The sequence below is a fragment of the Dryas octopetala genome, chromosome 3 (assembly GCF_963921425.1).
Source record: "Dryas octopetala chromosome 3, drDryOcto1.1, whole genome shotgun sequence".
Classification (NCBI taxonomy): domain Eukaryota; kingdom Viridiplantae; phylum Streptophyta; class Magnoliopsida; order Rosales; family Rosaceae; genus Dryas; species Dryas octopetala.
Genome location: NC_141368.1, coordinates 1831152 through 1852235, shown reverse-complemented (window position 1 = coordinate 1852235; position 21084 = coordinate 1831152). Strand labels below are relative to the sequence as shown.

The 21084-nt window shown below is 37.2% G+C and overlaps 5 protein-coding genes across 9 annotated transcripts; 2 read left to right on the top strand and 3 right to left on the bottom strand.

Moving 5' to 3' along the window:
- Nucleotides 1-536: 536 nt before the first annotated feature.
- MIND (septum site-determining protein (MIND)) lies at nt 537-2011 on the top strand. Its single transcript, XM_086238411.1, has one exon. The coding sequence runs from the start codon at nt 707-709 to the stop codon at nt 1694-1696; it is 990 nt and encodes a 329-aa protein (XP_086094537.1). The 5' UTR covers nt 537-706; the 3' UTR covers nt 1697-2011.
- LOC147289363 (uncharacterized) lies at nt 1624-7272 on the bottom strand. Of its 3 annotated transcripts, XR_015121418.1 has the most exons (15): nt 6970-7269; nt 6523-6728; nt 6234-6304; nt 5547-5635; nt 5308-5358; nt 4953-5125; nt 4402-4594; nt 4103-4177; nt 3571-3821; nt 3393-3462; nt 3219-3314; nt 2868-2946; nt 2209-2761; nt 2018-2117; nt 1624-1756 (listed from the first exon to the last, which is right to left on the bottom strand). XR_015121418.1 is itself a non-coding variant. In XM_086238409.1 (14 exons), exons 1-14 carry the CDS (start codon nt 6985-6987, stop codon nt 2622-2624), a joined length of 1431 nt encoding a protein of 476 aa, XP_086094535.1. In that variant the 5' UTR covers nt 6988-7116; the 3' UTR covers nt 2182-2621. The 3 variants fall into 3 exon arrangements, 2 of the variants coding, with proteins under 2 accessions (XP_086094535.1, XP_086094536.1); XM_086238409.1 differs by lacking the exons at nt 1624-1756; nt 2018-2117 and having other exon boundaries at nt 2182-2624; nt 2706-2761; nt 6970-7116; XM_086238410.1 differs by lacking the exons at nt 1624-1756; nt 2018-2117 and having other exon boundaries at nt 2182-2761; nt 6970-7272.
- Nucleotides 7273-9747: 2475 nt separating this feature from the next.
- On the bottom strand, nt 9748-12127 carry LOC147289362 (beta-carotene hydroxylase 2, chloroplastic-like). Its single transcript, XM_086235152.1, has 7 exons — nt 11587-12127; nt 11438-11497; nt 11256-11327; nt 10906-11040; nt 10619-10744; nt 10399-10455; nt 9748-10274 (listed from the first exon to the last, which is right to left on the bottom strand). Exons 1-7 carry the CDS (start codon nt 11986-11988, stop codon nt 10197-10199), a joined length of 930 nt encoding a protein of 309 aa, XP_086091278.1. The 5' UTR covers nt 11989-12127; the 3' UTR covers nt 9748-10196.
- Nucleotides 12128-15068: 2941 nt separating this feature from the next.
- LOC147289361 (putative polygalacturonase) lies at nt 15069-17884 on the top strand. The gene is made up of 6 exons (XM_086234804.1): nt 15069-15101; nt 15520-15849; nt 16423-16543; nt 16701-16875; nt 16979-17049; nt 17181-17884. The coding sequence occupies exons 1-6, from the start codon at nt 15069-15071 to the stop codon at nt 17882-17884; spliced, it is 1434 nt and encodes a 477-aa protein (XP_086090930.1).
- A 451-nt stretch (nt 17885-18335) lies between these two features.
- Nucleotides 18336-20468, bottom strand: LOC147289360 (beta-carotene hydroxylase 2, chloroplastic-like). Of its 3 annotated transcripts, XM_086235362.1 has the most exons (7): nt 19995-20468; nt 19837-19896; nt 19666-19737; nt 19320-19454; nt 19025-19150; nt 18774-18830; nt 18336-18681 (listed from the first exon to the last, which is right to left on the bottom strand). In XM_086235362.1, exons 1-7 carry the CDS (start codon nt 20358-20360, stop codon nt 18604-18606), a joined length of 894 nt encoding a protein of 297 aa, XP_086091488.1. In that variant the 5' UTR covers nt 20361-20468; the 3' UTR covers nt 18336-18603. The 3 variants fall into 3 exon arrangements, with proteins under 3 accessions (XP_086091488.1, XP_086091490.1, XP_086091489.1); XM_086235364.1 differs by lacking the exon at nt 19320-19454; XM_086235363.1 differs by lacking the exon at nt 19837-19896.
- Between the last annotated feature and the right edge of the window lie 616 nt (nt 20469-21084).

Genomic DNA, 21084 nt, shown 5'->3' with positions numbered 1-21084 from the left:
ATTTGTTTATTTTAAATTAAAAAATATATTCATTGTTAGTTATATTTTATATTGTGATAATTAATTATAATATTTTATTTGCACGATTAAAATTATAATATACCTAAAAAAATAATACAGATACTTATTTAATAATGTTGTTCTTAGAAAAATTAATGCTAATAAAAATTTGTAGCCAAAAATTTAAAAAACAAGTAAAAAACATTTTATTTTTACCAAACAAATAAGTAAAAAACACTTTTAGCATCATGTCTATTTTAGTAATTATACAGCACTTTTACATTAACATTTACCAAACACTTTGATACTGTTTTTTTGCACTCACAGCATTTTTGAAACATACTTTACCAAACACTCAGCTGCTTTACTTTACAGCTGACTTTACTTCACAGCTGTTTTACCTCATAGTTGTTTTCTCACACAGTAATACCAAACTGGCCCTTAATCTAAGTATAAAATAAATGGATCAAACATGTAATTTCGTCTTTAGAATTATATAGAATTTAGGTTGATAAAGTCCACTATTAAACATAAAAATGAGAGAGGACTCTAAAAAAACTTTAAAAAGGAAGAAAAAATGGGGCAGTGGAAGGATTGTCCCTGACTCTTAGCTCGCTAATCTCAGTCTCCACAAAATGATCTTCTTCTTCCTTTTCTTTCGATGAGCCATAACACTTTAAACTTGGAAGGGCTACAATAAGCCGCAATGCTCGCTCTTCACCTCCTCCCCACCGTCAATCCCAAACCCTCCTCCTTCCTCACCACCACCACCCAAAACCGACAAAACGCCCTAAAACCCTTCCACAACCCCAAAACCCTAAAACCCACATTCACTGTCCGCTCCGTCCTCCAATGGAATAGGAAGCCAGAATTGTCCGGCGAGACCCCCCGCGTCGTCGTCATCACCTCCGGCAAAGGCGGCGTCGGCAAGACCACCACCACCGCCAATGTCGGCCTCTCCCTCGCCCGCCTCGGCTTCTCCGTCGTCGCCATCGACGCTGACGTCGGCCTCCGCAACCTCGACCTCCTCCTTGGCCTCGAGAACCGCGTCAACTACACCGTCGTCGAGGTCCTCAACGGCGACTGCAGGCTCGACCAGGCTCTCGTCCGGGACAAGCGCTGGTCCAACTTCGAATTGCTCTGCATCTCCAAGCCCAGGTCCAAACTCCCAATTGGGTTCGGCGGAAAAGCCTTGGTTTGGGTCGTCGACGCCCTGAAAGCCCGGCAAGAGGGTTCGCCGGACTTCATCCTCATCGATTGCCCGGCGGGCATCGACGCCGGGTTCATCACCGCCATCACGCCGGCCAATGAGGCCGTGCTGGTGACCACGCCGGACATTACGAGCTTGAGAGACGCAGACAGAGTCATTGGGTTACTGGAGTGTGATGGGATAAGGGATATAAAGATGATGGTGAACCGGGTTCGGACTGATATGATCAAAGGCGAGGACATGATGTCGGTGCTGGACGTGCAGGAGATGTTGGGTTTGGCTTTGCTAGGGATGATTCCGGAGGACTCTGAGGTCATTCGGAGCACGAATAGAGGATACCCTCTGGTTCTGAATAGGCCACCCACATTGGCTGGACTGGCTTTCGAGCAGGCGGCTTGGAGGCTTGTGGAGCAAGACAGTATGCAGGCTGTCATGGTTGAAGAAGAACCCAAGAAGCGCGGCTTTTTCTCCTTCTTTGGAGGGTAAAAAAGTTACCCCATTTTTGGAGCGGTATGGAGGTTCCAAGTATTCTTTGCTTGTGTTTATCTGCAGAAGTGAGAAGCAGTGTACAGAGTGGTTCAGTAAAGATTGCATTTCTTCATTTCTATGGTTGTGTTTCTCTATTGATAGCTAGATTTAGATTTCTTGTATTAGGTTTTAGGGATTGCAATTGTGTAACTGTTAGATGAGATCAGCTGAGCTGCTTCTTGTAACTTGGGTTCATTTTTTTGTTGCAATTATTTCCTGTTGGATGTTTAAGGATAATATGCTGTATTTACTCCATTGAGAAACAAGGAGAATTGGTACCTGTCTCTTGAATTTTGTGGATTCAAAAGTTCATCATGTCTTATCTTTACAGTATCATTTGATGAATTTGGCATTGACCTCTCATTTCTTTTCCTGTGATCTGTGAAAGTGGTACTAATGTATTAAGAATTCATCATGTTAAAACTAAAGACAATAAATAAGATGCGGCAAAAAATGGATTTCTTTTCAACCTTCTTCCTTGTTCACACGATACAACATAACTACAGAGATGTTTACATGGTATGGAGTTTGCAACCAGACGAAAGCTTAACTTTATACCCAGTCACTGTTATCAGTGGGCTTCTCCATCCCTTCACCACAAAGTTCTTGTGACAAGAAACAAAAACCTGAAGTCCGAAATGCCATTTTCATCTGCTAGAAACTTTCACAGTAGGGTCCTTCTGTGAATGGGAACTTTACTGTATATTTCCATTAGTTGGTAATCTCTTTCAGCCAAGATGAAGCTTTGTTTCCCTCCAAACCATCTCAACAATTACTTTCTTTTCCTGTAGTTGCACCTCCGTCTAACCAAATCCACGGCATGCAAACCACTGGGGTGACTATACTTTCTGTCTCCAGTTTGGGGTATTTGGTTCAGTGACTGTCACTGAAACATCAAAGACCTGAATTTCCAAATTTAATGAACCAATGCAAAAGCAGAATCAGTGGGAGCAAGCTAGGAGTTTACTTGTAATCTTCTTCGCAATTCATGGAGCAGTTTTGGGCCTACAGTTGTTATATCACCTGAATAAATACAATAATTATTGGGCTCGTAAGTTTTATTTCAAAATTGTCCCTTTTTATATGGACCATAAAATGATACGAGAATATTGATATAAAGATTGAGTACCTGCTCCGAGTGTTAAAACAACAATATCAAGATGAGGGTTCTTGGATATCTGAAATACTAACTTATCTACCACATCACCCTGTAAAGCCACCAAATTTTATTATATTCAACAATCATCAAATTAATCCAGCAATGCATATGATAGCCAGTTACCAGAAATCTTCCTAGGTAACCATTTCAAGCATTGGTTTTTTCATTTGATCCCGATATGCAATTTTTAGTTTTTGAAGTCAGGTTTCCATGCTCTTTCAGACATTATTGTATCCTTTTGTTTCCAAAGTTGGTAAAACTTTTACAGCAAAGGATTCGCCAAAATGGATCCTGTGCTACCTAAAGAAACTTAAAACTTACCAGAGAAGAGATGTATTCAGATGGTGGGCCAATTATGGAAGCAGCTAACTCCCTTCCACCAACATTCTGAACATCTGTTTCTCTAGCAGCATAAACCTGACAAAAATGACTGCAAATCACTTGTGGGCCTTTGGCTATTAGATAATGCAAAGACCATGTGCCAAGACGATTTACCTCTGTAACTACAACTTGATCTGCATCACAGAGGGCATTGGCAAAGTCATCTTTCAATGCTGCTAAACGACTGCAAATCTTATCATAAATCAGTCCAGCACAATTATATGCATCATGCTAATGATACTAGAAACCGTTGTGAAAGAAACTCTGCATTGTTCTCATTTTTTGTGAATACCTGTAAGTATGAGGCTGAAATACAACCAAAAGAGACTTGATAGGGAACCTCTGGCGTGCAGCTTGAATAACTGCACTAACTTCTGTTGGATGATGAGCATAGTCATCATATATGTGGCATCCATATATTGTTCCAATCATCTCAAAACGTCTCGAAATGCCTATAAAATTGCTTAAATGCAACCTCACACAATTAATTGTATCATTAATTTGACTTTGGTCACTGAACAATGCTATCACAGTGGCAATAACCTGCACAATGCAGCAAGATTAGATGAAATAATTATTGAATGAATTACCAGCCTTCAATATGTTCAATCTTACTAATTAGAGAAATGCCACTAATACGAAATGAAAATCCAATCCACCTAATCTAATTTTTGTTACAAGCTTGTTCACCAGAAAAAAAAAAAACAAAAATCACCTAACAAAGTCCATATGCTAGGCTTACAAATGGGAAGAAATTGTTGCTTATAAAAAAGCCAAAGGTTTCAATGTAATATGAAACATTATAAGTATGGTGTGCCACTCACTGCCAGTGAATTGAGGACATTATGAACTCCTGGAATCTGTAGACTGATGTCTGCCACTGAACGTCCCCAATGACACTGCAGGAGATTAGAAGGAAGGCAGAGATGAAATAGGGAAGAAACTATGCAGTTAAGTTTCATACATCATTTTGCCAGAAGAAACAAAATATAGGTGCACAACAGCAAAAGATAGAGTATAAGTACTTGATTCAGGAGTCAAAACCTATATGTACAACCCAAAGTTAGTTGTCAACAAAACATTTAAATTACAAGGGGGATGATAATAGACCATCTTTACATACCAGTGTATAATCACTACCACCCTTTAAATTTGGCCTAATTGATGATGCATTCCATTCATTAGAACTTGTGATTCCATACGTTGTTATTTTGTAGCCATCACAACATTTTTCCAATGGAATTGACATTAGACCACTATCATTATCCGATCCAATTGCTTGCTTTCCATCAGTCAGCAAGGAACATGCACCTTGACTGTTGAAAATGGAAAGTTTTTAATTAGAATATACAACAAACTAAAATGACATTTGTAGGCTATATGGTGATCCAAAATGCATTAGCACGCAAGAGCTACCAAATAGACCAAACCAAACTGATTCACGCAAAGAACCATATTAGTTTTATTACATCAAGTTGAGAGTTAAGCAACTATAAGGACAAACAAATAAATTTGGAGCAGCTCAGATATATGATGCATGACTTAGGCAGATGTTATTATCTTTCTTGGTACATGAAAAACGGTATGCAGACAAAGCTTCCAGGAATTCCTACCACTTGAACTTATCTTCTGGACCAAGAATGCAATATGCTACTAAATAGTAGAGAAATGTACCTATCCCCACATAAAATGAGATGTCCGCCCACCCTGATTAGGTTCAGGAAGTTTCTGAAAGTAGCTTTTACTGCGTCCTCATTTTGAAAAATATCAACATGCTCCCAGTCCAGATTTGTTACAACAGCTATATAAGGTGATAGTCCTAGGAAGCAACCATCATATTCATCAGCCTACTACAAACAGAAGAATGTGTGTAAAGCTACAATCTTTATAAATATTAAGTTGATGGTTTCTTAGAGAGAAGAGAAATAAAGTATTAACTGGTAAAAACTTAACAACAAATTATCATTTATTCCTACTGATAAGAAGATTGTTATTCATTGCTGCAGAACCATGACCACAAAAAGTATACCTCCAGCACAAAGTTTTGACTACCACCCAAGATAATGTTTCCTCCTGAGAACTGCAAAGGACAGTTTTGATCAACTACTAATAGACAATCAAAAGACTTTATTGCAAATGCTAATTCAAAGAAATGGAGGAAACTACGGATTCAAATATGGGCAAATGGACAATACAAGAAAGAGACACTTTACATATTGCATCTACAAAATTCATCTTTTCTTTTAAAGCTGCATAGAAAAATGATACCTGTGGCACATGTGCTCCAACTACTGCTGTAAGATCATCACCCATGGCTTTTAGAACATAAGCAATCATACTTGCAGTTGTACTCTTTCCTATAAGTATTAATTATTATCATTTATATGCATTAAGAAAGATAAGGTAACATAGTAACTTATATTTCACTACAAGTGAATCACAATTATCATTATTATAGTATCAGTTTCAGGATTTGATATGAGGCATGCTAGCTTAATTTCTTCCAAAAGATCACAATCCAAGCATATAAACCATCACATTTCACTGTACTGAAGGCTGAAGGCTGAAGCAAAAGAAAAAGAAAACCAACCATGTATTTATTGGCAACTAGATAAGCAAATAACAATAAACAATTAATGGAGAGAACAATGTGTAAATCTAATCAGTTGATCAGTAGAACTATATGAAAAACAACTATCTGAAATCATCATACAGGTACAAAAATTTCACAATTTTAGGTGTTTCCAATAAAACTACAAAAGAAAGTTGATCTTATACATGGTATTCATTTTATCGATTAAATTCATAACTAAACCCAGAATCCATTGTCCTACATTCATAAAAAGTTAAAACCCAATCAAGCAATAGTTATATGAGGCACCAGATAGATTGTAGACAGTGTTAAGCTACCCATAACTATGATTGATGAGGAGAATACCTTATAAAAATACTTACCATGGCTACCGCTTACAGCAATGAGATTGTAGTTCTGTGTCAGCTTTCCTAACCAATAGTCTCTCTTGTAGCTGTAGAAGAAAGAGGTTACAATAAGAAATCGAGCAGACAACCAATGTAGCATGCTTGGATAAACAAACACTAAACTGGAGTAATTTGGAAATTCCTATTAAAGTTTCTACTAGAAAAAATTGAAGCAATTTTCAGTTTTATAAAATCATAAGCCAAAAGTAGTTCCAACACTGTAGGCTGTAGCCCCAAATTCCAAAGTGAACAGAGATGTCCTCACATGGATACTCCAACAGACTTCGCATACAAAATCTCCACATTGTTTTGGGGAATAGCACTTGAAACAACAATGGCATCAGGTAATCTTGAGGCACTGTTCCTTTGCATATTTGTCACCGAATGACCTATATGCAAAAATGCCCCTGCTTCCTGTAGCCCATCCATGAAGCTACTCCATACAATATCCGAGCCACTAACCTCATAACCCTACTCGGAAACAAAAAAAAATTATCAAATTTCAAGAAACCTAGAAATAGTCCAGTTTTCAATAATCTCACACTCATTGACATTAACAATTGAGACTCAAGCCAGATGACACTCTAATATTTCAAATCTGACGACAACGAAAGACCTATAAAGGGTTCTTTTATCTTCCTTCATTTTCTATCATTTTACACCATTTGCCAAGCAACCAAACAGAGAATTTGGGGTTCAACCAAGGGTTTACCTGTTTGAGTGCAAGCATGGCCAGCGCAGACAACCCACAACCTCCAATTCCCACAAAGTGAATCCACCCCTTTTCACTGCTCAAACTGTCGAACACTCTATCTCTCTCGTCCGTGAACGTCGTTGAGATTGAGATGCTATTACTGTTTTCACTCAATGCTTGCACGGATTTTCCAATGCGATTGCTTTTGCACTTGACAGATGTCTTCCTGAGGAAAATCTGAAAGTGAATGTTTAGTTTCCCAGTAAAATTCGCGGGAAAATGGAGGGTTTTGGACACAGATATTGCCGGGAATTCCATTGTGTGTAATACTGTGATTTTCCCGGTAAATGGCGGCTTTGAAGTTGGATCAGAGACACGGGTAACTGTATAAAATGGGCCGAAGATGGTGCTAGAGATAAGGCCCAATAGTTTGGTAACACTTACTCAAGGACTAACCTGGCCTCATAAGGCCCAATAATTTTATACCAATAAGAGTGGAGTTGTTGTCCAATGAGGCCCGATACTTTTTTAACATACAGATTACAGAGGAAAGAATCTTTAATTGTCCTCATTCCTTTTCTTTTGGTCATTTTTTGTTTGGTCTGATTTTGGCCACAGATTAGCTCTCATTTATTAGAGAAAGGCAATGCGAATGTTTTGAAATTTTGTTTAAATATTTCTAAATTTAAAATTATCCTCTCTTTTTCAAACAAATTATTTAATTATATGTGAATTTAAATTTTCAAGCGTACCCCACTGATCTTCTTTTTTACGTTTTGTCAAACGTACCCAACTGATGAAAATGGACAGAAACAAAAGCCGATTTTAATAAAGAACACTGACTTGGTAATTGGCATCCTCACTTCAACATGTTATTGAACAATAATCATAAAATGAAATGAATTATTCAATCCTTCTAGCCACACGTAGCTTGCCAAGAATTCGAAACCTTTTTTCATAAATCAAAACAAAGGAAATGGGAGACCAAATGACCAACATGGGCCCAATTCCAAAATCCCACACACCTTCATGGCTTGTATGCATAACGTTGATGTATAAAAATGATAGAAGAAAAAACAGACAAAAGAGAAGCACCAATGATATGAAGCCACGTGAGTAACAACTAGCAAAATACTTATACCTACGAGTTAATTACACTTACACTCCCTGAGATTTATTGTCTTTTTACATACACCCCCTAAAGTTTCAATAATTACACATACACCCCATGAGGTTTCAAAACTGTTGCATATAACTCCTTATAGTGAAACGAAAAATGATGAGAAATTATGCAAAAAAGCATTCTAAGGGGTTAAATGGCCTAATAAGATTACTCAAGGTGTAAAATCCAACCTCAATCAAATATTTTCTTTTTTATTTATTTATTTATTTCTCTTGTAGGAGGTTATATGCAACAGTTTTGAAACCTCAGGGGGTGTATGTGTAATTATTGAAACCCCAAAGAGTGTATGTGAAAAGACGATAAATCTTAAAGAGTGTAAGTATAATTAACTCTCTACCTACCTAAACTGTAATCCCCTTCACCTCATAACAATTACATTAGTTGAAACCAACCTGATTAATTTAGACATGCCAAAACTCAATCGGAATTCCTTCAAGTTTGGGCTTGGATTGATCTAGTTTACTTAAACATGATTAAGTTGAAGAGTAATGATTAAGTTTAGGCTCGATCCTACGGGTATACGTTTCTTGATCTCTCTCCTAATTGGAAGTCAACTATCCAGACAGTAAGCATTCATCTTTATTGGAACCATACATCACCAATTCACCATTTCGGTGGACTTTTTTTATTTATTTTAATTTCCCTTTTTGGGGCTTCAGGTCAATATCAAAATGAAAATAATTGATTTATCAAAAGGACAATGTGATGTCGGAAGCACTATAGAATATGCTCACAATAGATAAAAGTTGGTGCTTTGGACCTGTTCAAGTTGAAGTAGGCCTCCCTTGTCAAATTTTGACAGGTATTGGGAAGCTCAAATGTAAGCGTAAACCCTCCCACTAATGACTAAACTAAACATGGAAAGTGGAGGTCCTAATCTATTGGAAATTGGAAATTGGAAATTGCAATATTGTAAAGTGCATGAGCCACTAGGAGTCTAGGGTTGCGTTTTTATATTGGAGAAGGAGAAGTTGGGTTGGGAGGTGAGTCGGATTGGGAATTTGGGATGGTAGCCAGTAAGCCACACCGTCCACACGTAGTGCATGAGTCGATGACCAAACAAACAAAATGGGGCGGTAGGTTGATGAGGGAACAGAGCACCATTAGTTCATTATTTGGTTGAGTCAGCCCCACAAAACTTGTTTGGGGTTACCTCTACACTTCTATTACTACACATGGCTTCTCAATATTGGATATAAACAATCTGTGTTTATCTGATTACCTACTTTATTTCATGTCACAACCTTTTACCAGATTCTTTTTTTTTTTTTTAATAGATTTTTGGATCACAAGTATATCCATTAAATGATCAGACCTTGTCATAGCCTTTTCTTTCAGGCATTTCATCAAACACAATAATCATTCTTGGACATAATAATCATGCGATTAATTTTTTAGGAGAAAGGTTGTATATAAGAATTTCTCCAAACGATTGCAAGCTATTTGATTAATGCTCAACAAAACACCAATCTACTAGTCAAACTTTGTGCATACAACTATACAAGTTTACAAAATATGTTTGGGCAACAGCGATGGCCAGTCAACTCCCTAGTCTTCATACTCATGATTCATGTACCGTAAAAATTACACGCTATAAAATTGGCATTTGAACGTCGGTGAAAATGATAGCTTTTAAAATTATAATATATGATCTTGGCCTTTTGACCCAATGAAAATAAAAATAAAAACTTTTGGCCACCACATATAGCATTGAAAATACCTCCTTCTTCACTAATCTTGAGGCTTTTAAAACTTCTGTACATGACAAAAAGTTGCTAGCACTTTGATGGTACAAGACTAAGTGGGAGATACAAATCCCCATACCCAAAATACATACCCTTTTTCTCATTGAAAACCCTCTAGCTCCCTAGTACATAATTTTGGCACACATACAGAACTGGAATAAGCTTGAGTCTCATACTTGCTAGCTCTGTTTTTCCACCATGTAAGACACAAATGACCACAAAAGTATTTAATTTTATCTCTACCACTTTCCTACACTGAAAATTTTAACCCAAGAGGAAATGGAAATGGGGTATCCATCAACTACTTAATAATTTAGTCATGAGCCATTGTATGCTTTGATTCTCCTTTCTATCTCCTTTTCCAACTCTTCTAGTCCCCCCACTTCTTCCAGTTCCTGCACCACACCACACACAAAATATGATTAATTTGATTCAACTCCTGGCTAAAAAATATACATGTTTGGAAGTCCAAGACAAAATTAATTTGATTAATTAGATATTAAAGAATGGTAGACCAACCTTTGGTCCCAGAAACAAACCATATGGAACACCCTCGAATTTGTCTGAGTGGTGGAGCTGAAGCCAAAACATCCAAATAAAACAAAATCTTGACAGTTAGATTCGGTTAGGGACAAATTCATAGTTAAATAGAATTATGAGACTAAATATATATATAATTAAGAATCATTATGTATATTATAGTGTACAGTCATGTTATATATAATCTGGTGATATTTACCTGATGAGCTGCAGCAACCTTTCTGAAATAGGGCACGTTGGCTATGGGACCCACTGGGAATCTTTTGTGAACCAGACCATCGTGGACAAACATATACGCTATGCCAAACACTGTAATTCCAAGTCCCTGTTCAAGGTCAATATGTCAATAGTGGAAGTTCCAAAGGTCCCTTTAGTAATATATTTTTAAGAAAAAGATATATTATGATCCCCAGCAGTTAATTATGATTAAAGCCATTGATTAAGGAATAAACTCGGATTCATAAAGATATTGAAAGAGAGACTTACAGCACCAAAACAAAGGCCAGGAACATGGCCTTTGTGGAAGAAACCATAAGAGAGGAGGGCTATAGCTGGGCCAGCGTTGATTATGGCAAATACATCGTTAAGCTCGAATGGACCTTCTCTGGGTCGGTGGTGGGACTGCAATTAAAGTTCATCTCAGCAATCAAACACTGATTCGTTACTGAGAATGAAAGAAAGGGATAAAAATTTAAAATGAAAACTCAATCTTTTCATGTTTCTTAAGTTCTCATACTTAGCTGCTTCCCCAAGAAATGAAAAGAAACAAAAACCCAAACTCTAAATTTTGTTGGCATAAAAACAGATTACAAAGAGTAGCAGAGTTTGAAGCAAACCTCGTGCATATGCCATAAGGAAGCGTGCCAGAGAGCTTTGTGAGCCCATCTTGCCCAAAACTCCATACCCACCTGAAAATATAGAGTACCCAAATCGATTTAGCAGCTTCCAGAACACAAACTTCCAAATCCATTTTACAAATTTTCCCCAATTCAGGTACAGTCAGTCTCAGTGAACTTACAGCAGCACCAACAGATAGAGCAAATGTACCCAACATTTCAGACAAAGGCACATTCCCACCCTACACAAAAAAAACACTCAATTCAACAACTCAACCAGAGAAAGACAAAATTTTGTGAATTTTGAGGTTTATAGAGGCAGAGAAAGTACCTCCATTTGCCAGTAAAATCTGTAATAAACGGCCATGACAGCCAAGGAAGTAACCCCAAAGCTAGACATCACAGCAGCAACAAGATAAGTGAACCTCTCCGATTTCTTCCTGGCCAACCTCTCAACCACACGCACTGATGGAATTACTGGTGGGATCTGAGGATTATCAGTATCTGGGCCCTTTTCTGTGAAACTCTCGACACGGGTACTCTGTTTTTGGTCCTCCATGACTACATAGACCGTGAAGCATAGCTTCCTTCGAGTCCTGTATTGGGCTGTCTTCTGGTGGCAGAGATTTGAAGGTGGGAAGAAGACGGTTGGGTTGGGTTTTGGGAGGAGGTATGAGGATTGGACGAGACGAAAGGGTTTGGGGGTTGTGGCGGCGAAGAGTCCCACCGCCATGGAAGTACTTGGCTAGTTGGCTGAGGTTCAGACAGAGAGAGAGAGAGACAGAATAGGTGTAAGAGTGCGGAGTCTGGAGAGGTCTATAAGCAAGGTGGAATTTGAAGTGAACAGACACCACATCTTCTATCTGACAAACTTATGAGTTTAAAACGACCCTTAAAATCCTCATACGGAACGTTAAAAATTGATAAGTCATTATTTCTCGCCTATATTACTACGACACCATTCACGTGGCCAAAAATATCAACTGAAGAGCCAAAGGCCAAATTTTCGTTTGTCCCTGTTTTAGTTTTAATTGTGTCAATTTGTTTATATAATTTCTTAATTATTGTACTTTAAGAATACATTCTTAATTCTAAATTGTAACAAATAAGTTAAACTATTCTAAAGTTCGTGGCCAAAAGAAAAAACAAAGTTTAAAATAAATCTACTTATGTTGCAATTATTAAAAAATGACACAGTCACAAGACTGACAACTATAAGGAATTTTTGGTGAAGTTAATTTGACCTTGGCAATACATCAAAGGCACTAAGTCGGTGGTATTTTGGGTGATTTAGTGCATAGGAGACGGGCGAGAATTGTGAAGTGGAGGTGGGTATATGACACTTGTCAGGCAGGGACTAGGAAATGTGAGGCGGATGGGCCGCCGCGGGATTGCGTACTGCGTAGAGGACGACAGCGAATCACATGGCAGATTGGTGAAACGACAGCGTGAGAGCTCCCACTTGAGTAGCTGTATAGAACGCCACGTAGCACTCTATGATATCACTAGCGACCCGATACCTTTTTGCGAGTAGCGACGTTAGTTAATCGTCTTCTCGCACAGGGATTGGTCCCAATGTTAGGCTCCGTGTACATGACTGGTGGCGAGTTCACAGTCGTCTAATTGGACACGTGGAGGACCCGTGGCCCCATCCCGCGTCTGCTAATAATGGTATAATTTTTCGATGGGCTTAGTAGCCAAGCCCAATCTCGTTGGTGTAATGCACGTTGGGTTGAACTCAAATACGGACTTAAGTTGTAAAGCATGTTGGGCTGAAATTTTTTGACAATTCCTGATCATGTATTTGTGTTTTTTGGTACACTGGGGGACAAGATCATTTACTTTTTCGCTTTTTGCCTAACTTACACAGTTACACTGTTACATACTTACGTATGGATTTGTAGCATATGGATATGGGGGAGAAGCTAAGAATATGTGGGAAGGATGGGCGCATTCATTGCAGAAGTTAGTTGCTTGTGAACAAAAGTCATTGAAGAGAATTTGATTAGTATACATCATCCTCTTTTCAACTCAATCCATCATGCTAGCAAGATGAATTTTTTGCATATAGTTTTTTTTTTTAAAGGAAAAAAACATAATTAAAATGTTAAGGAAACAAACAACCCATAACAGAAATGTGGTTTCCATAACAACTTATATATGAATATAACACCATGCACTTATAACTGAACTCACAAAAATAGCAATAATGCAATTCTATATATATTTTCAAGCTCCCAACACATCATTCAACAATAAGTCCCATTTTGCTTTTTTACATTTTCTTGGCATCCAATCACTTGCATATAATTAACGACAAATGGGAAGTCTACCTTGGGGCCAGTCCAGCCATGGAATGCTTGTTGCATTGGTAATAATGGTACTAATTGTGGGACAAAATTCACAATTGGTTTTGGCAGAGTACAGCGTGACAATAGTAAATGAGTTGAAACAAGGAAGAAAAATATGGTGTGGTTGCAAAAGTATTAGCGGCGAACATAAAGATTTTGGGCAGCGGAGTCTTGGATCCAGGGAGAGTTGGAGCTGGAAATTCGACATCCCATGGTGGAAGCCATGGACGTCCATTTTTAGCAATACAGTGTATCGGTGTTCCTTTATTTGGGAAATAATTCCTGGAGAACAAGTTTCAGCTACGTATGATGTGTATGACTCTAACAAGTTGTTAAACACCGGCTTAATATTCAGGTGGAACGCTCCAAATGATGGAGGCTGGTTTTATGGTAAACTTCAGGAACAATAATCAACCAGAATTAAGGCAATACCAATGGCCCTAATTGCCACACTAATTAAGTTTCTTTCTGCTACTTTGATTGACATGTATATGTATACAGTATAGCAATCATATATGTTCTCCACAAGTTCCAATTGCGAGATTATTTACTTACATGAATGGATTTGCAGCATATATATGGATATGGGTTTAAATGTGATTTGGAGGAATTTTTGTGTGTAATGATCATGTGATCGATCTTTCTCTCATAACATGTATATGGGTCTAATTCAATCAGTCCTTACTTAGCTTGTGAACAAATTAAGTCATTGATAAGGGTTTGCATGACTAGTATACATATATATATATATATATATCCTCTAGCTTATTACTGACTCAATTAATTAGTACCATGCATGGATACATAGAATCAAGTCATTTAATAATATGGATACAATTCACCCTTCTACATTAAACTTTTGCACTTGGAATCTCAATTAGGGATTTTTCTCCACAAATGACGAGTATGTCAGAGACAAAAACTTTCTCTTATTTAAGGTGGAATTAAATCATATACATCCTATATGCTCAATCAATGCAGCCATTCAAAAGTGAGAGAGTTCAAAAATAAAAAATAAAAAGAGAAATAACCACTGATTAAGCTAAATTTTGTTAGAAAAGATTATAGGTTTGAATTATTTTCCCTCAAATTAAAAGTGAAAAAGAAAAACAAGAAACATAGAGGTAAAAATTCTTAAACTGAAACATGAGAAAGAAAGAAAGAAAGATGAAACCAGAAAGCAAGAAGACCCATAATCCACATGCACGCAGACCACGTGTACTTTTCATACACATCATTTTTGTTACATAAATTGAGGTATATATTTAATTAATTGCCGTTATACTTGCTATATTGTACAAATTTCAAAAGACCACGTTCGTTATTAATCGTCATCAGTAGCGTATCCACGCACCCTCAGATAGTCAGATATCCTTCCTAGTATGCAATCCAATGCACCCCTATAAATTCCTCTCTTTCTCCCTAAACAAAATGTACAATAGCCCTTCCAAGTTTCCAGACCATGGACCCCTGCCCAAAATCTACAATGTCCCATGTACGTTCTTTTCTTCACCAGTACCATGACCATCTCACTCATACAGTCATACCCCATGCCAAAATAAATTTGTTTTCATATTTTCAATGTATTTTTTGCTTGTTTTCTAGGTTGAATCTCATCAAAATAGACTAATAAGGGGTTTTTTTACGTGGGTTTATTTTTCTCATTTTTGACAATCCATGATTCCTCTTTCTGGGTTTTACTCATCAATAACTTAATTGGTTTTTAATATTTTATCGATCCGAGTAATTTTTCTTGTACCATATTTTACCACATTTTTTTAATTATATATAAATGTTAAATATTTTTATACTGAGATGCAATTAATTTTCTAAATTTTGTTATTTACATGGAAAATTTGAATACATGGTCAAACCAAATGAATTATGTTCCCGTTTTTCTTTTTTAATTGCAGTTCGCTGGTGCAACCATTGTTATATTGGGATTACTCTTCTTCCTAAGAGGGGCAGAATGTAGAACACAAGAGATTTTGGACACGGTCCACTACCCCGCCATTAACTGCCGGAAGCATAGTGCTCTTCTGACTGATTTTGGAGCTGTTGGTGACGGGAAAACATCGAACACAAAGGCGTTCAAGGCGGCGATTGATAAGCTCAGCAAGTATGCATCAGATGGCGGAGCACAGCTTATTGTACCACCGGGGAAATGGCTAACTGGAAGCTTCAATGTCACTAGCCATTTTACCCTTTTCCTCCATAAGGATGCTGTTATTCTTGCATCTCAGGTTTCATTTCTTGCATTAGTTTGTGGTTCCATAATATTTCTTTAGAGAAATTCTTTTGATTATGTGCTGGTCATGTGAATTTTATATATATATATATATATATTTATATTTATATGTGACTCACAAACTTATGGTGAAAATTATATATAGAGTTCTTTATTAATAAGCTAGCCAGTAGTTACAACATACAACATTTTATTAATCGGCACATATAATAATTTACTTAATTTTAGTTTTTTTTTTGTTTGTATTTCTCGTCTTTGGCAATACAAAATTAGAATCATCTAATTTGGAAGATGTGATGTTGTCCTCAAGACTAGGGATCGATACTAGCTAGTTAAAATTCAAATCTTATTTTTTATTATGGTCGATCGGATGGTTCAAATCTTCTTAATTGGGAATTAATTGATTAACTTTGACCCTGAGAAATGAGAATGTGGTATGCTTGCAGGCTGTCAACTAAATTGACCGTGAACTTCTCTTTTTACTCTTTTATTTTAGGGAAACTTCTATTCATATGAGCCAATTTTTTTCATGTAAAATTGACCCTAATTTGCATGATCAAATGGACAGGATGAGTCAGAGTGGCCTCTTCTTCCAGTACTACCTTCATATGGTAGAGGTAGAGATGCCCCTGATGGAAGATTTAGCAGTCTCATTTTTGGAACAAACCTCACTGATGTCGTAATTACCGGTAATTAATCAAATATTACCTTGATTTTGGGTCAAATCATGTTAATGAGTTTCTTTGATTAGACCCCAGTTGGTTAAATTCTACTAATTAATTTACCTTGATTCTTGGTCAATCATGTTAATGTGTTTCAATTCCTTGTTAATCGACCATTAATTAGGTAACAATGGCACCATTGATGGCCAAGGTAAGTCTTGGTGGGACAAGTTCCACCAGGGCAGTTTGAAGGTCACCCGACCCTACATGATTGAGATTATGTACTCTGATCAGATCCAAATATCTAATCTTACTTTGGTCAATTCTCCTTCGTGGTTTGTCCATCCCATATACAGCAGGTTTGACCATTTTTCTATCATCAACAGTACCTAATATTCTCAAGCATTAATACACTCACATATATGTGTATATCATTGTGTGATAACATTCTGGTATTTGCAGCAATATTATAATCCAAAGACTCACTATCCTTGCACCAATTGACTCTCCTAACACAGATGGGATAGACCCAGGTTGGTTTGCTTTTCAGAGTTTTAAAAATATAAGCTATTAGTAGTGCTCGAGACCCCTTAAGTTAGTTTTTGAAATTTCACATTAGACTGACAATTCATGTTCCTGTTTTTTTGTTTTCCACCCTTTTCAGATTCGTGTACACAAACTAGAATAGAAGACTGCTACATAGTCTCTGGGGATGACTGCATTGCAGTGAAGAGTGGGTGGGATGAGTATGGAATCAAAGTTGGGATGCCAACCCAGCACCTTGTTATCAGAAGGCTTACCTGCATTTCACCTGACAGTGCTACCATTGCACTAGGCAGCGAAATGTCCGGCGGAATCAAAGACGTTAGAGCTGAAGACATCACAGCCATTGACACCCAATCCAGCATAAGGATCAAAACAGCCATAGGAAGAGGAGCTTATGTGAAAGACATCTATGTAAGAAGAATGACCCTCAAGACTATGAAGTATGTTTTTTGGATGACTGGGTCTTATGGTTCACACCCAGACCCTGGCTTTGATCCAAAAGCACTGCCTGTGATTCAAAACATCAACTACAAAGAGGTTGTGGCCGACAATGTTACTTATTCAGCAAGGCTGGATGGAATTCCTAATGACCCTTTCAAGGGAATCTGCATTTCTAATGTGACCATCTCACTGACTGAGAAGCCCAAAATATTACAATGGAACTGTACTGATATTGAGGGGATTACCAGCAATGTGACCCCAAAAGCATGCGATTTGTTGCCGGAGAAGAAACAAGTAGTTGATTGTCCTTTCCCTCAGGATAGGTTGGCCATTGAGAATGTTAAGTTGAAGACTTGTTCTGCCGGTACCCCCTTCTTCTGAGAGTACTGTATTAATTATATGGAATTTTGGTGCAGAAATGGAAGGTAGCATCGTATGTTTCAACAATGTTGGAATTTGAATGTCAATAAAATTGAAGTAGTTTTGAAAGATGTCTGTTTTTTTTTCTTTTCTGTAGGCTATATGAATACTCTCTGCAAGTCATTTAGAAAATGAAACAAATGATCAGAGTCAGAAATTAAGGAGAGAAAACAAGAAAATAACTGTGATGTGAATTTGGTCTAATGGAAAGAACATAAAAGGTACTTGTCTCAGCCCTCTCCTAATTTCTATAATGCCTCTTTGACACATTGTCTTAGACTAATCTTGGCTTATGTGATTGTGTCTTTGAGACATTTCATCAAATACCCTGTTTCAGCTTTCGATTAGCTTATGTAATGTCTGTTATTGGAGTCAATTCCCTAGTCCTCATATAAATCATAATTAACACACTTTTTCTCATTGAAAAAACTCTAGCTGCCACAGCGTTTTGGCACACATACAGTGATACAGAATTGTAATAAGCTAGCTTATCTCAGTTCAGTCTCATATTTGCTCTGTTTTCCACCATGTAATACACAAATGATCACAAAACCATTTACTTTGTATCTCTATCACTTCTCTACACTGCAAATTTTAATCCCATAGGAAATAATTGAAATGGGATTCCATCAACAACTTTAATAATTTTTTTTTGTCCATTAACAACTTTAATAATTTAGTCATGAGCCCTTGTGTGCTTTGATTGTTCTGTCTATCTCCTTTTCCAACTCTTCTACGCCTCCCACTTCTTCCAATTCCTGCAGAACCAAACCACACACAAAATATAGTTAAGTTAATTAATTCCATGGCTTAACATTTAACAACATATTTTAAAGAATAATAGACCAACCTTAGGTCCCAGAAAAAAACCATATGGCACACCCTCGAATTTGTCCGAGTGGTGGAGCTGAAGCCAACAAAACATCCAAATCAAGCAAAATCTTGGCAGTTAGATTCGGTTAGGGACAAATTCATAATTATATAAAATTATGAGACTAAATTTATATAATTAAGAATCATTATGTACTTGGCCAAAAAAAAAAAAGAATCATTATGTATATTATAGTGTAAATGTGTAATATATCATCCGGTGATATTTACCTGATGAGCTGCAGCAACCTTTCTGAAATATGGCACGTTGGCTATGGGGCCCACCGGGAATCTTTTGTGAATCAGACCATCATGGATAAACAGGTACACCATGCCCAACACTGTAATTTCAAGACCCTGTTCAAAGTCCATTTGTCAATAACGGAAGTCCGAAAGGTCTTTTTTGTAATAAGAAAAAAATTTAATAATTTATTTTTAATCCCCAACAATTAATTATAGTTAAGGCCGTTAATGAAGGAATTAACTCAGATTCGTAAAGACACTGAAGGAGAGAGAGACTTATTACAGCACTAAAACAAAGGCGAGGAACAAGTCCTTTGTGGAAGAAACCATAAGAGAGGAGGGCAATAGCTGGGCCAGCGTTGATTATGAAAAATACATCGTTAAGCTCGAATGGACCTTCTCTGGGTCGGTGGTGGGACTGCAATTAAAGTTCATGTCAACAATCACAAACTGATTGGTAGCTGAGAAACTGAAGGAAAAGGATAAGAAATAAAAATAAAAATTCAATCTTTATCATATTTTTTTCTTAGCAGGTTTCCCAACAATTGAAAAGAAACAAAAACTAACTCAAAGTTTTGTTGGCATCAATTCAAAGCAGATAACAAAGAGTAGCAGAATTTGAAGCACACCTCGTGGATATGCCATAAGGAAGCGTGCCAGAGAGCTCTGTGTGCCCATCTTGCCCAAAACTCCATACCCACCTGAAAATATAGAATACGTACCCAAATCAATTTAACAACTTCCAAATCAAATTAATAAATTTTACACAGTTCAGAAGCAGTCAGCCTCAGTGAACTTACAGCACCACCAACAGATAAAGCAACTGTACCCAACATTTCAGACAAAGGCACATTCCCACCCTACACAAAACAAAACAAAAAAAGCACCCAATTCAACAACTCTAACTACAAAAGACAAAATTTGTAATTTTTGTGGTTTATAGAGGCAGAGAAAGTACCTCCATTTGCCAGTAAAATCTATAATAAGCAGCCATGACAGCCATGGAAGTAATCCCAAAGCTAGACAGCACAGCAGCTACAAGATAAGTGAACCTCTCCCATTTCGTCCTGGCCAACTTCTCAGCCACACGTACTGATGGGTATTTTTCTGTGAAATTCTCGAGATGGGTACTCTGTTTTTGGTCCTCCATGAATACATAGACCGTGAAACATAGTTTCCTTGGAGTTTTATGGAGTGTACTCTTCTGGTGGCAAAGATTTGAAGGTGGGAAGAAGACGGTTTGGTTGGGTATTGGGAGGAGGTATGGGGAATGGATGAGAGGGAAGGGTTTGGGGGTTGTGGCAGTGAAGAGTCCGACCGCCATGGAAGTAGTTGGGCGAATAGGTGAGGTTCAGAGAGACGAAGGTATATTACTAACTTATACTAAAAACTGCTAGAGCATCCGATTAACTTCCGCCAGGCCCATCCTGATCCGGTCATCATCGCATAAAGTCCCCTTAGCTCTATTTTCTTCATTAATAAGTCCAAAATTTTAGGATTAGGGAAAAGTATACGTGTCTCAAATTTAAAACTATCTTAATCAAATGTGGTACATCATATCAACATATTTTTTGTAAAAGACAATCTAACAAATTCAAAATCCATCGATTTTTAATTTCATATTGGTCTCCATAAATTAAGTTTAACAATAAAAAGAAAACAAGTGCAAGTCACTCTTATACTTAGGGAGAATAAAAGAGAGACAGAGTCTGCAAATTAATTAGTAAATTACAATGAATAAGAATGGACGACTGTCAAATAGTCTGCAGTTCATCTTCATATCCTCATGAGTCTTCTTCCACTGAAACAGTTTCAACACCAAAATTAACCTAACATCATCATCTTCTACATCCCCTCCTTATACACGTACAAGTAAGCCCAACAAAAAGGGTGTAACATTATCACAACAAAATGATAATAAAGGCAGTAAAAAAACGAAGAATTCATTCCAAATAGGATTAGCTTATAAAAGAAAGGGATCGGTGTTGATTTATGTAAGCCACAAGTAGATAGTTAAAATGTAACTTTACATAAAACGGCATCATAAG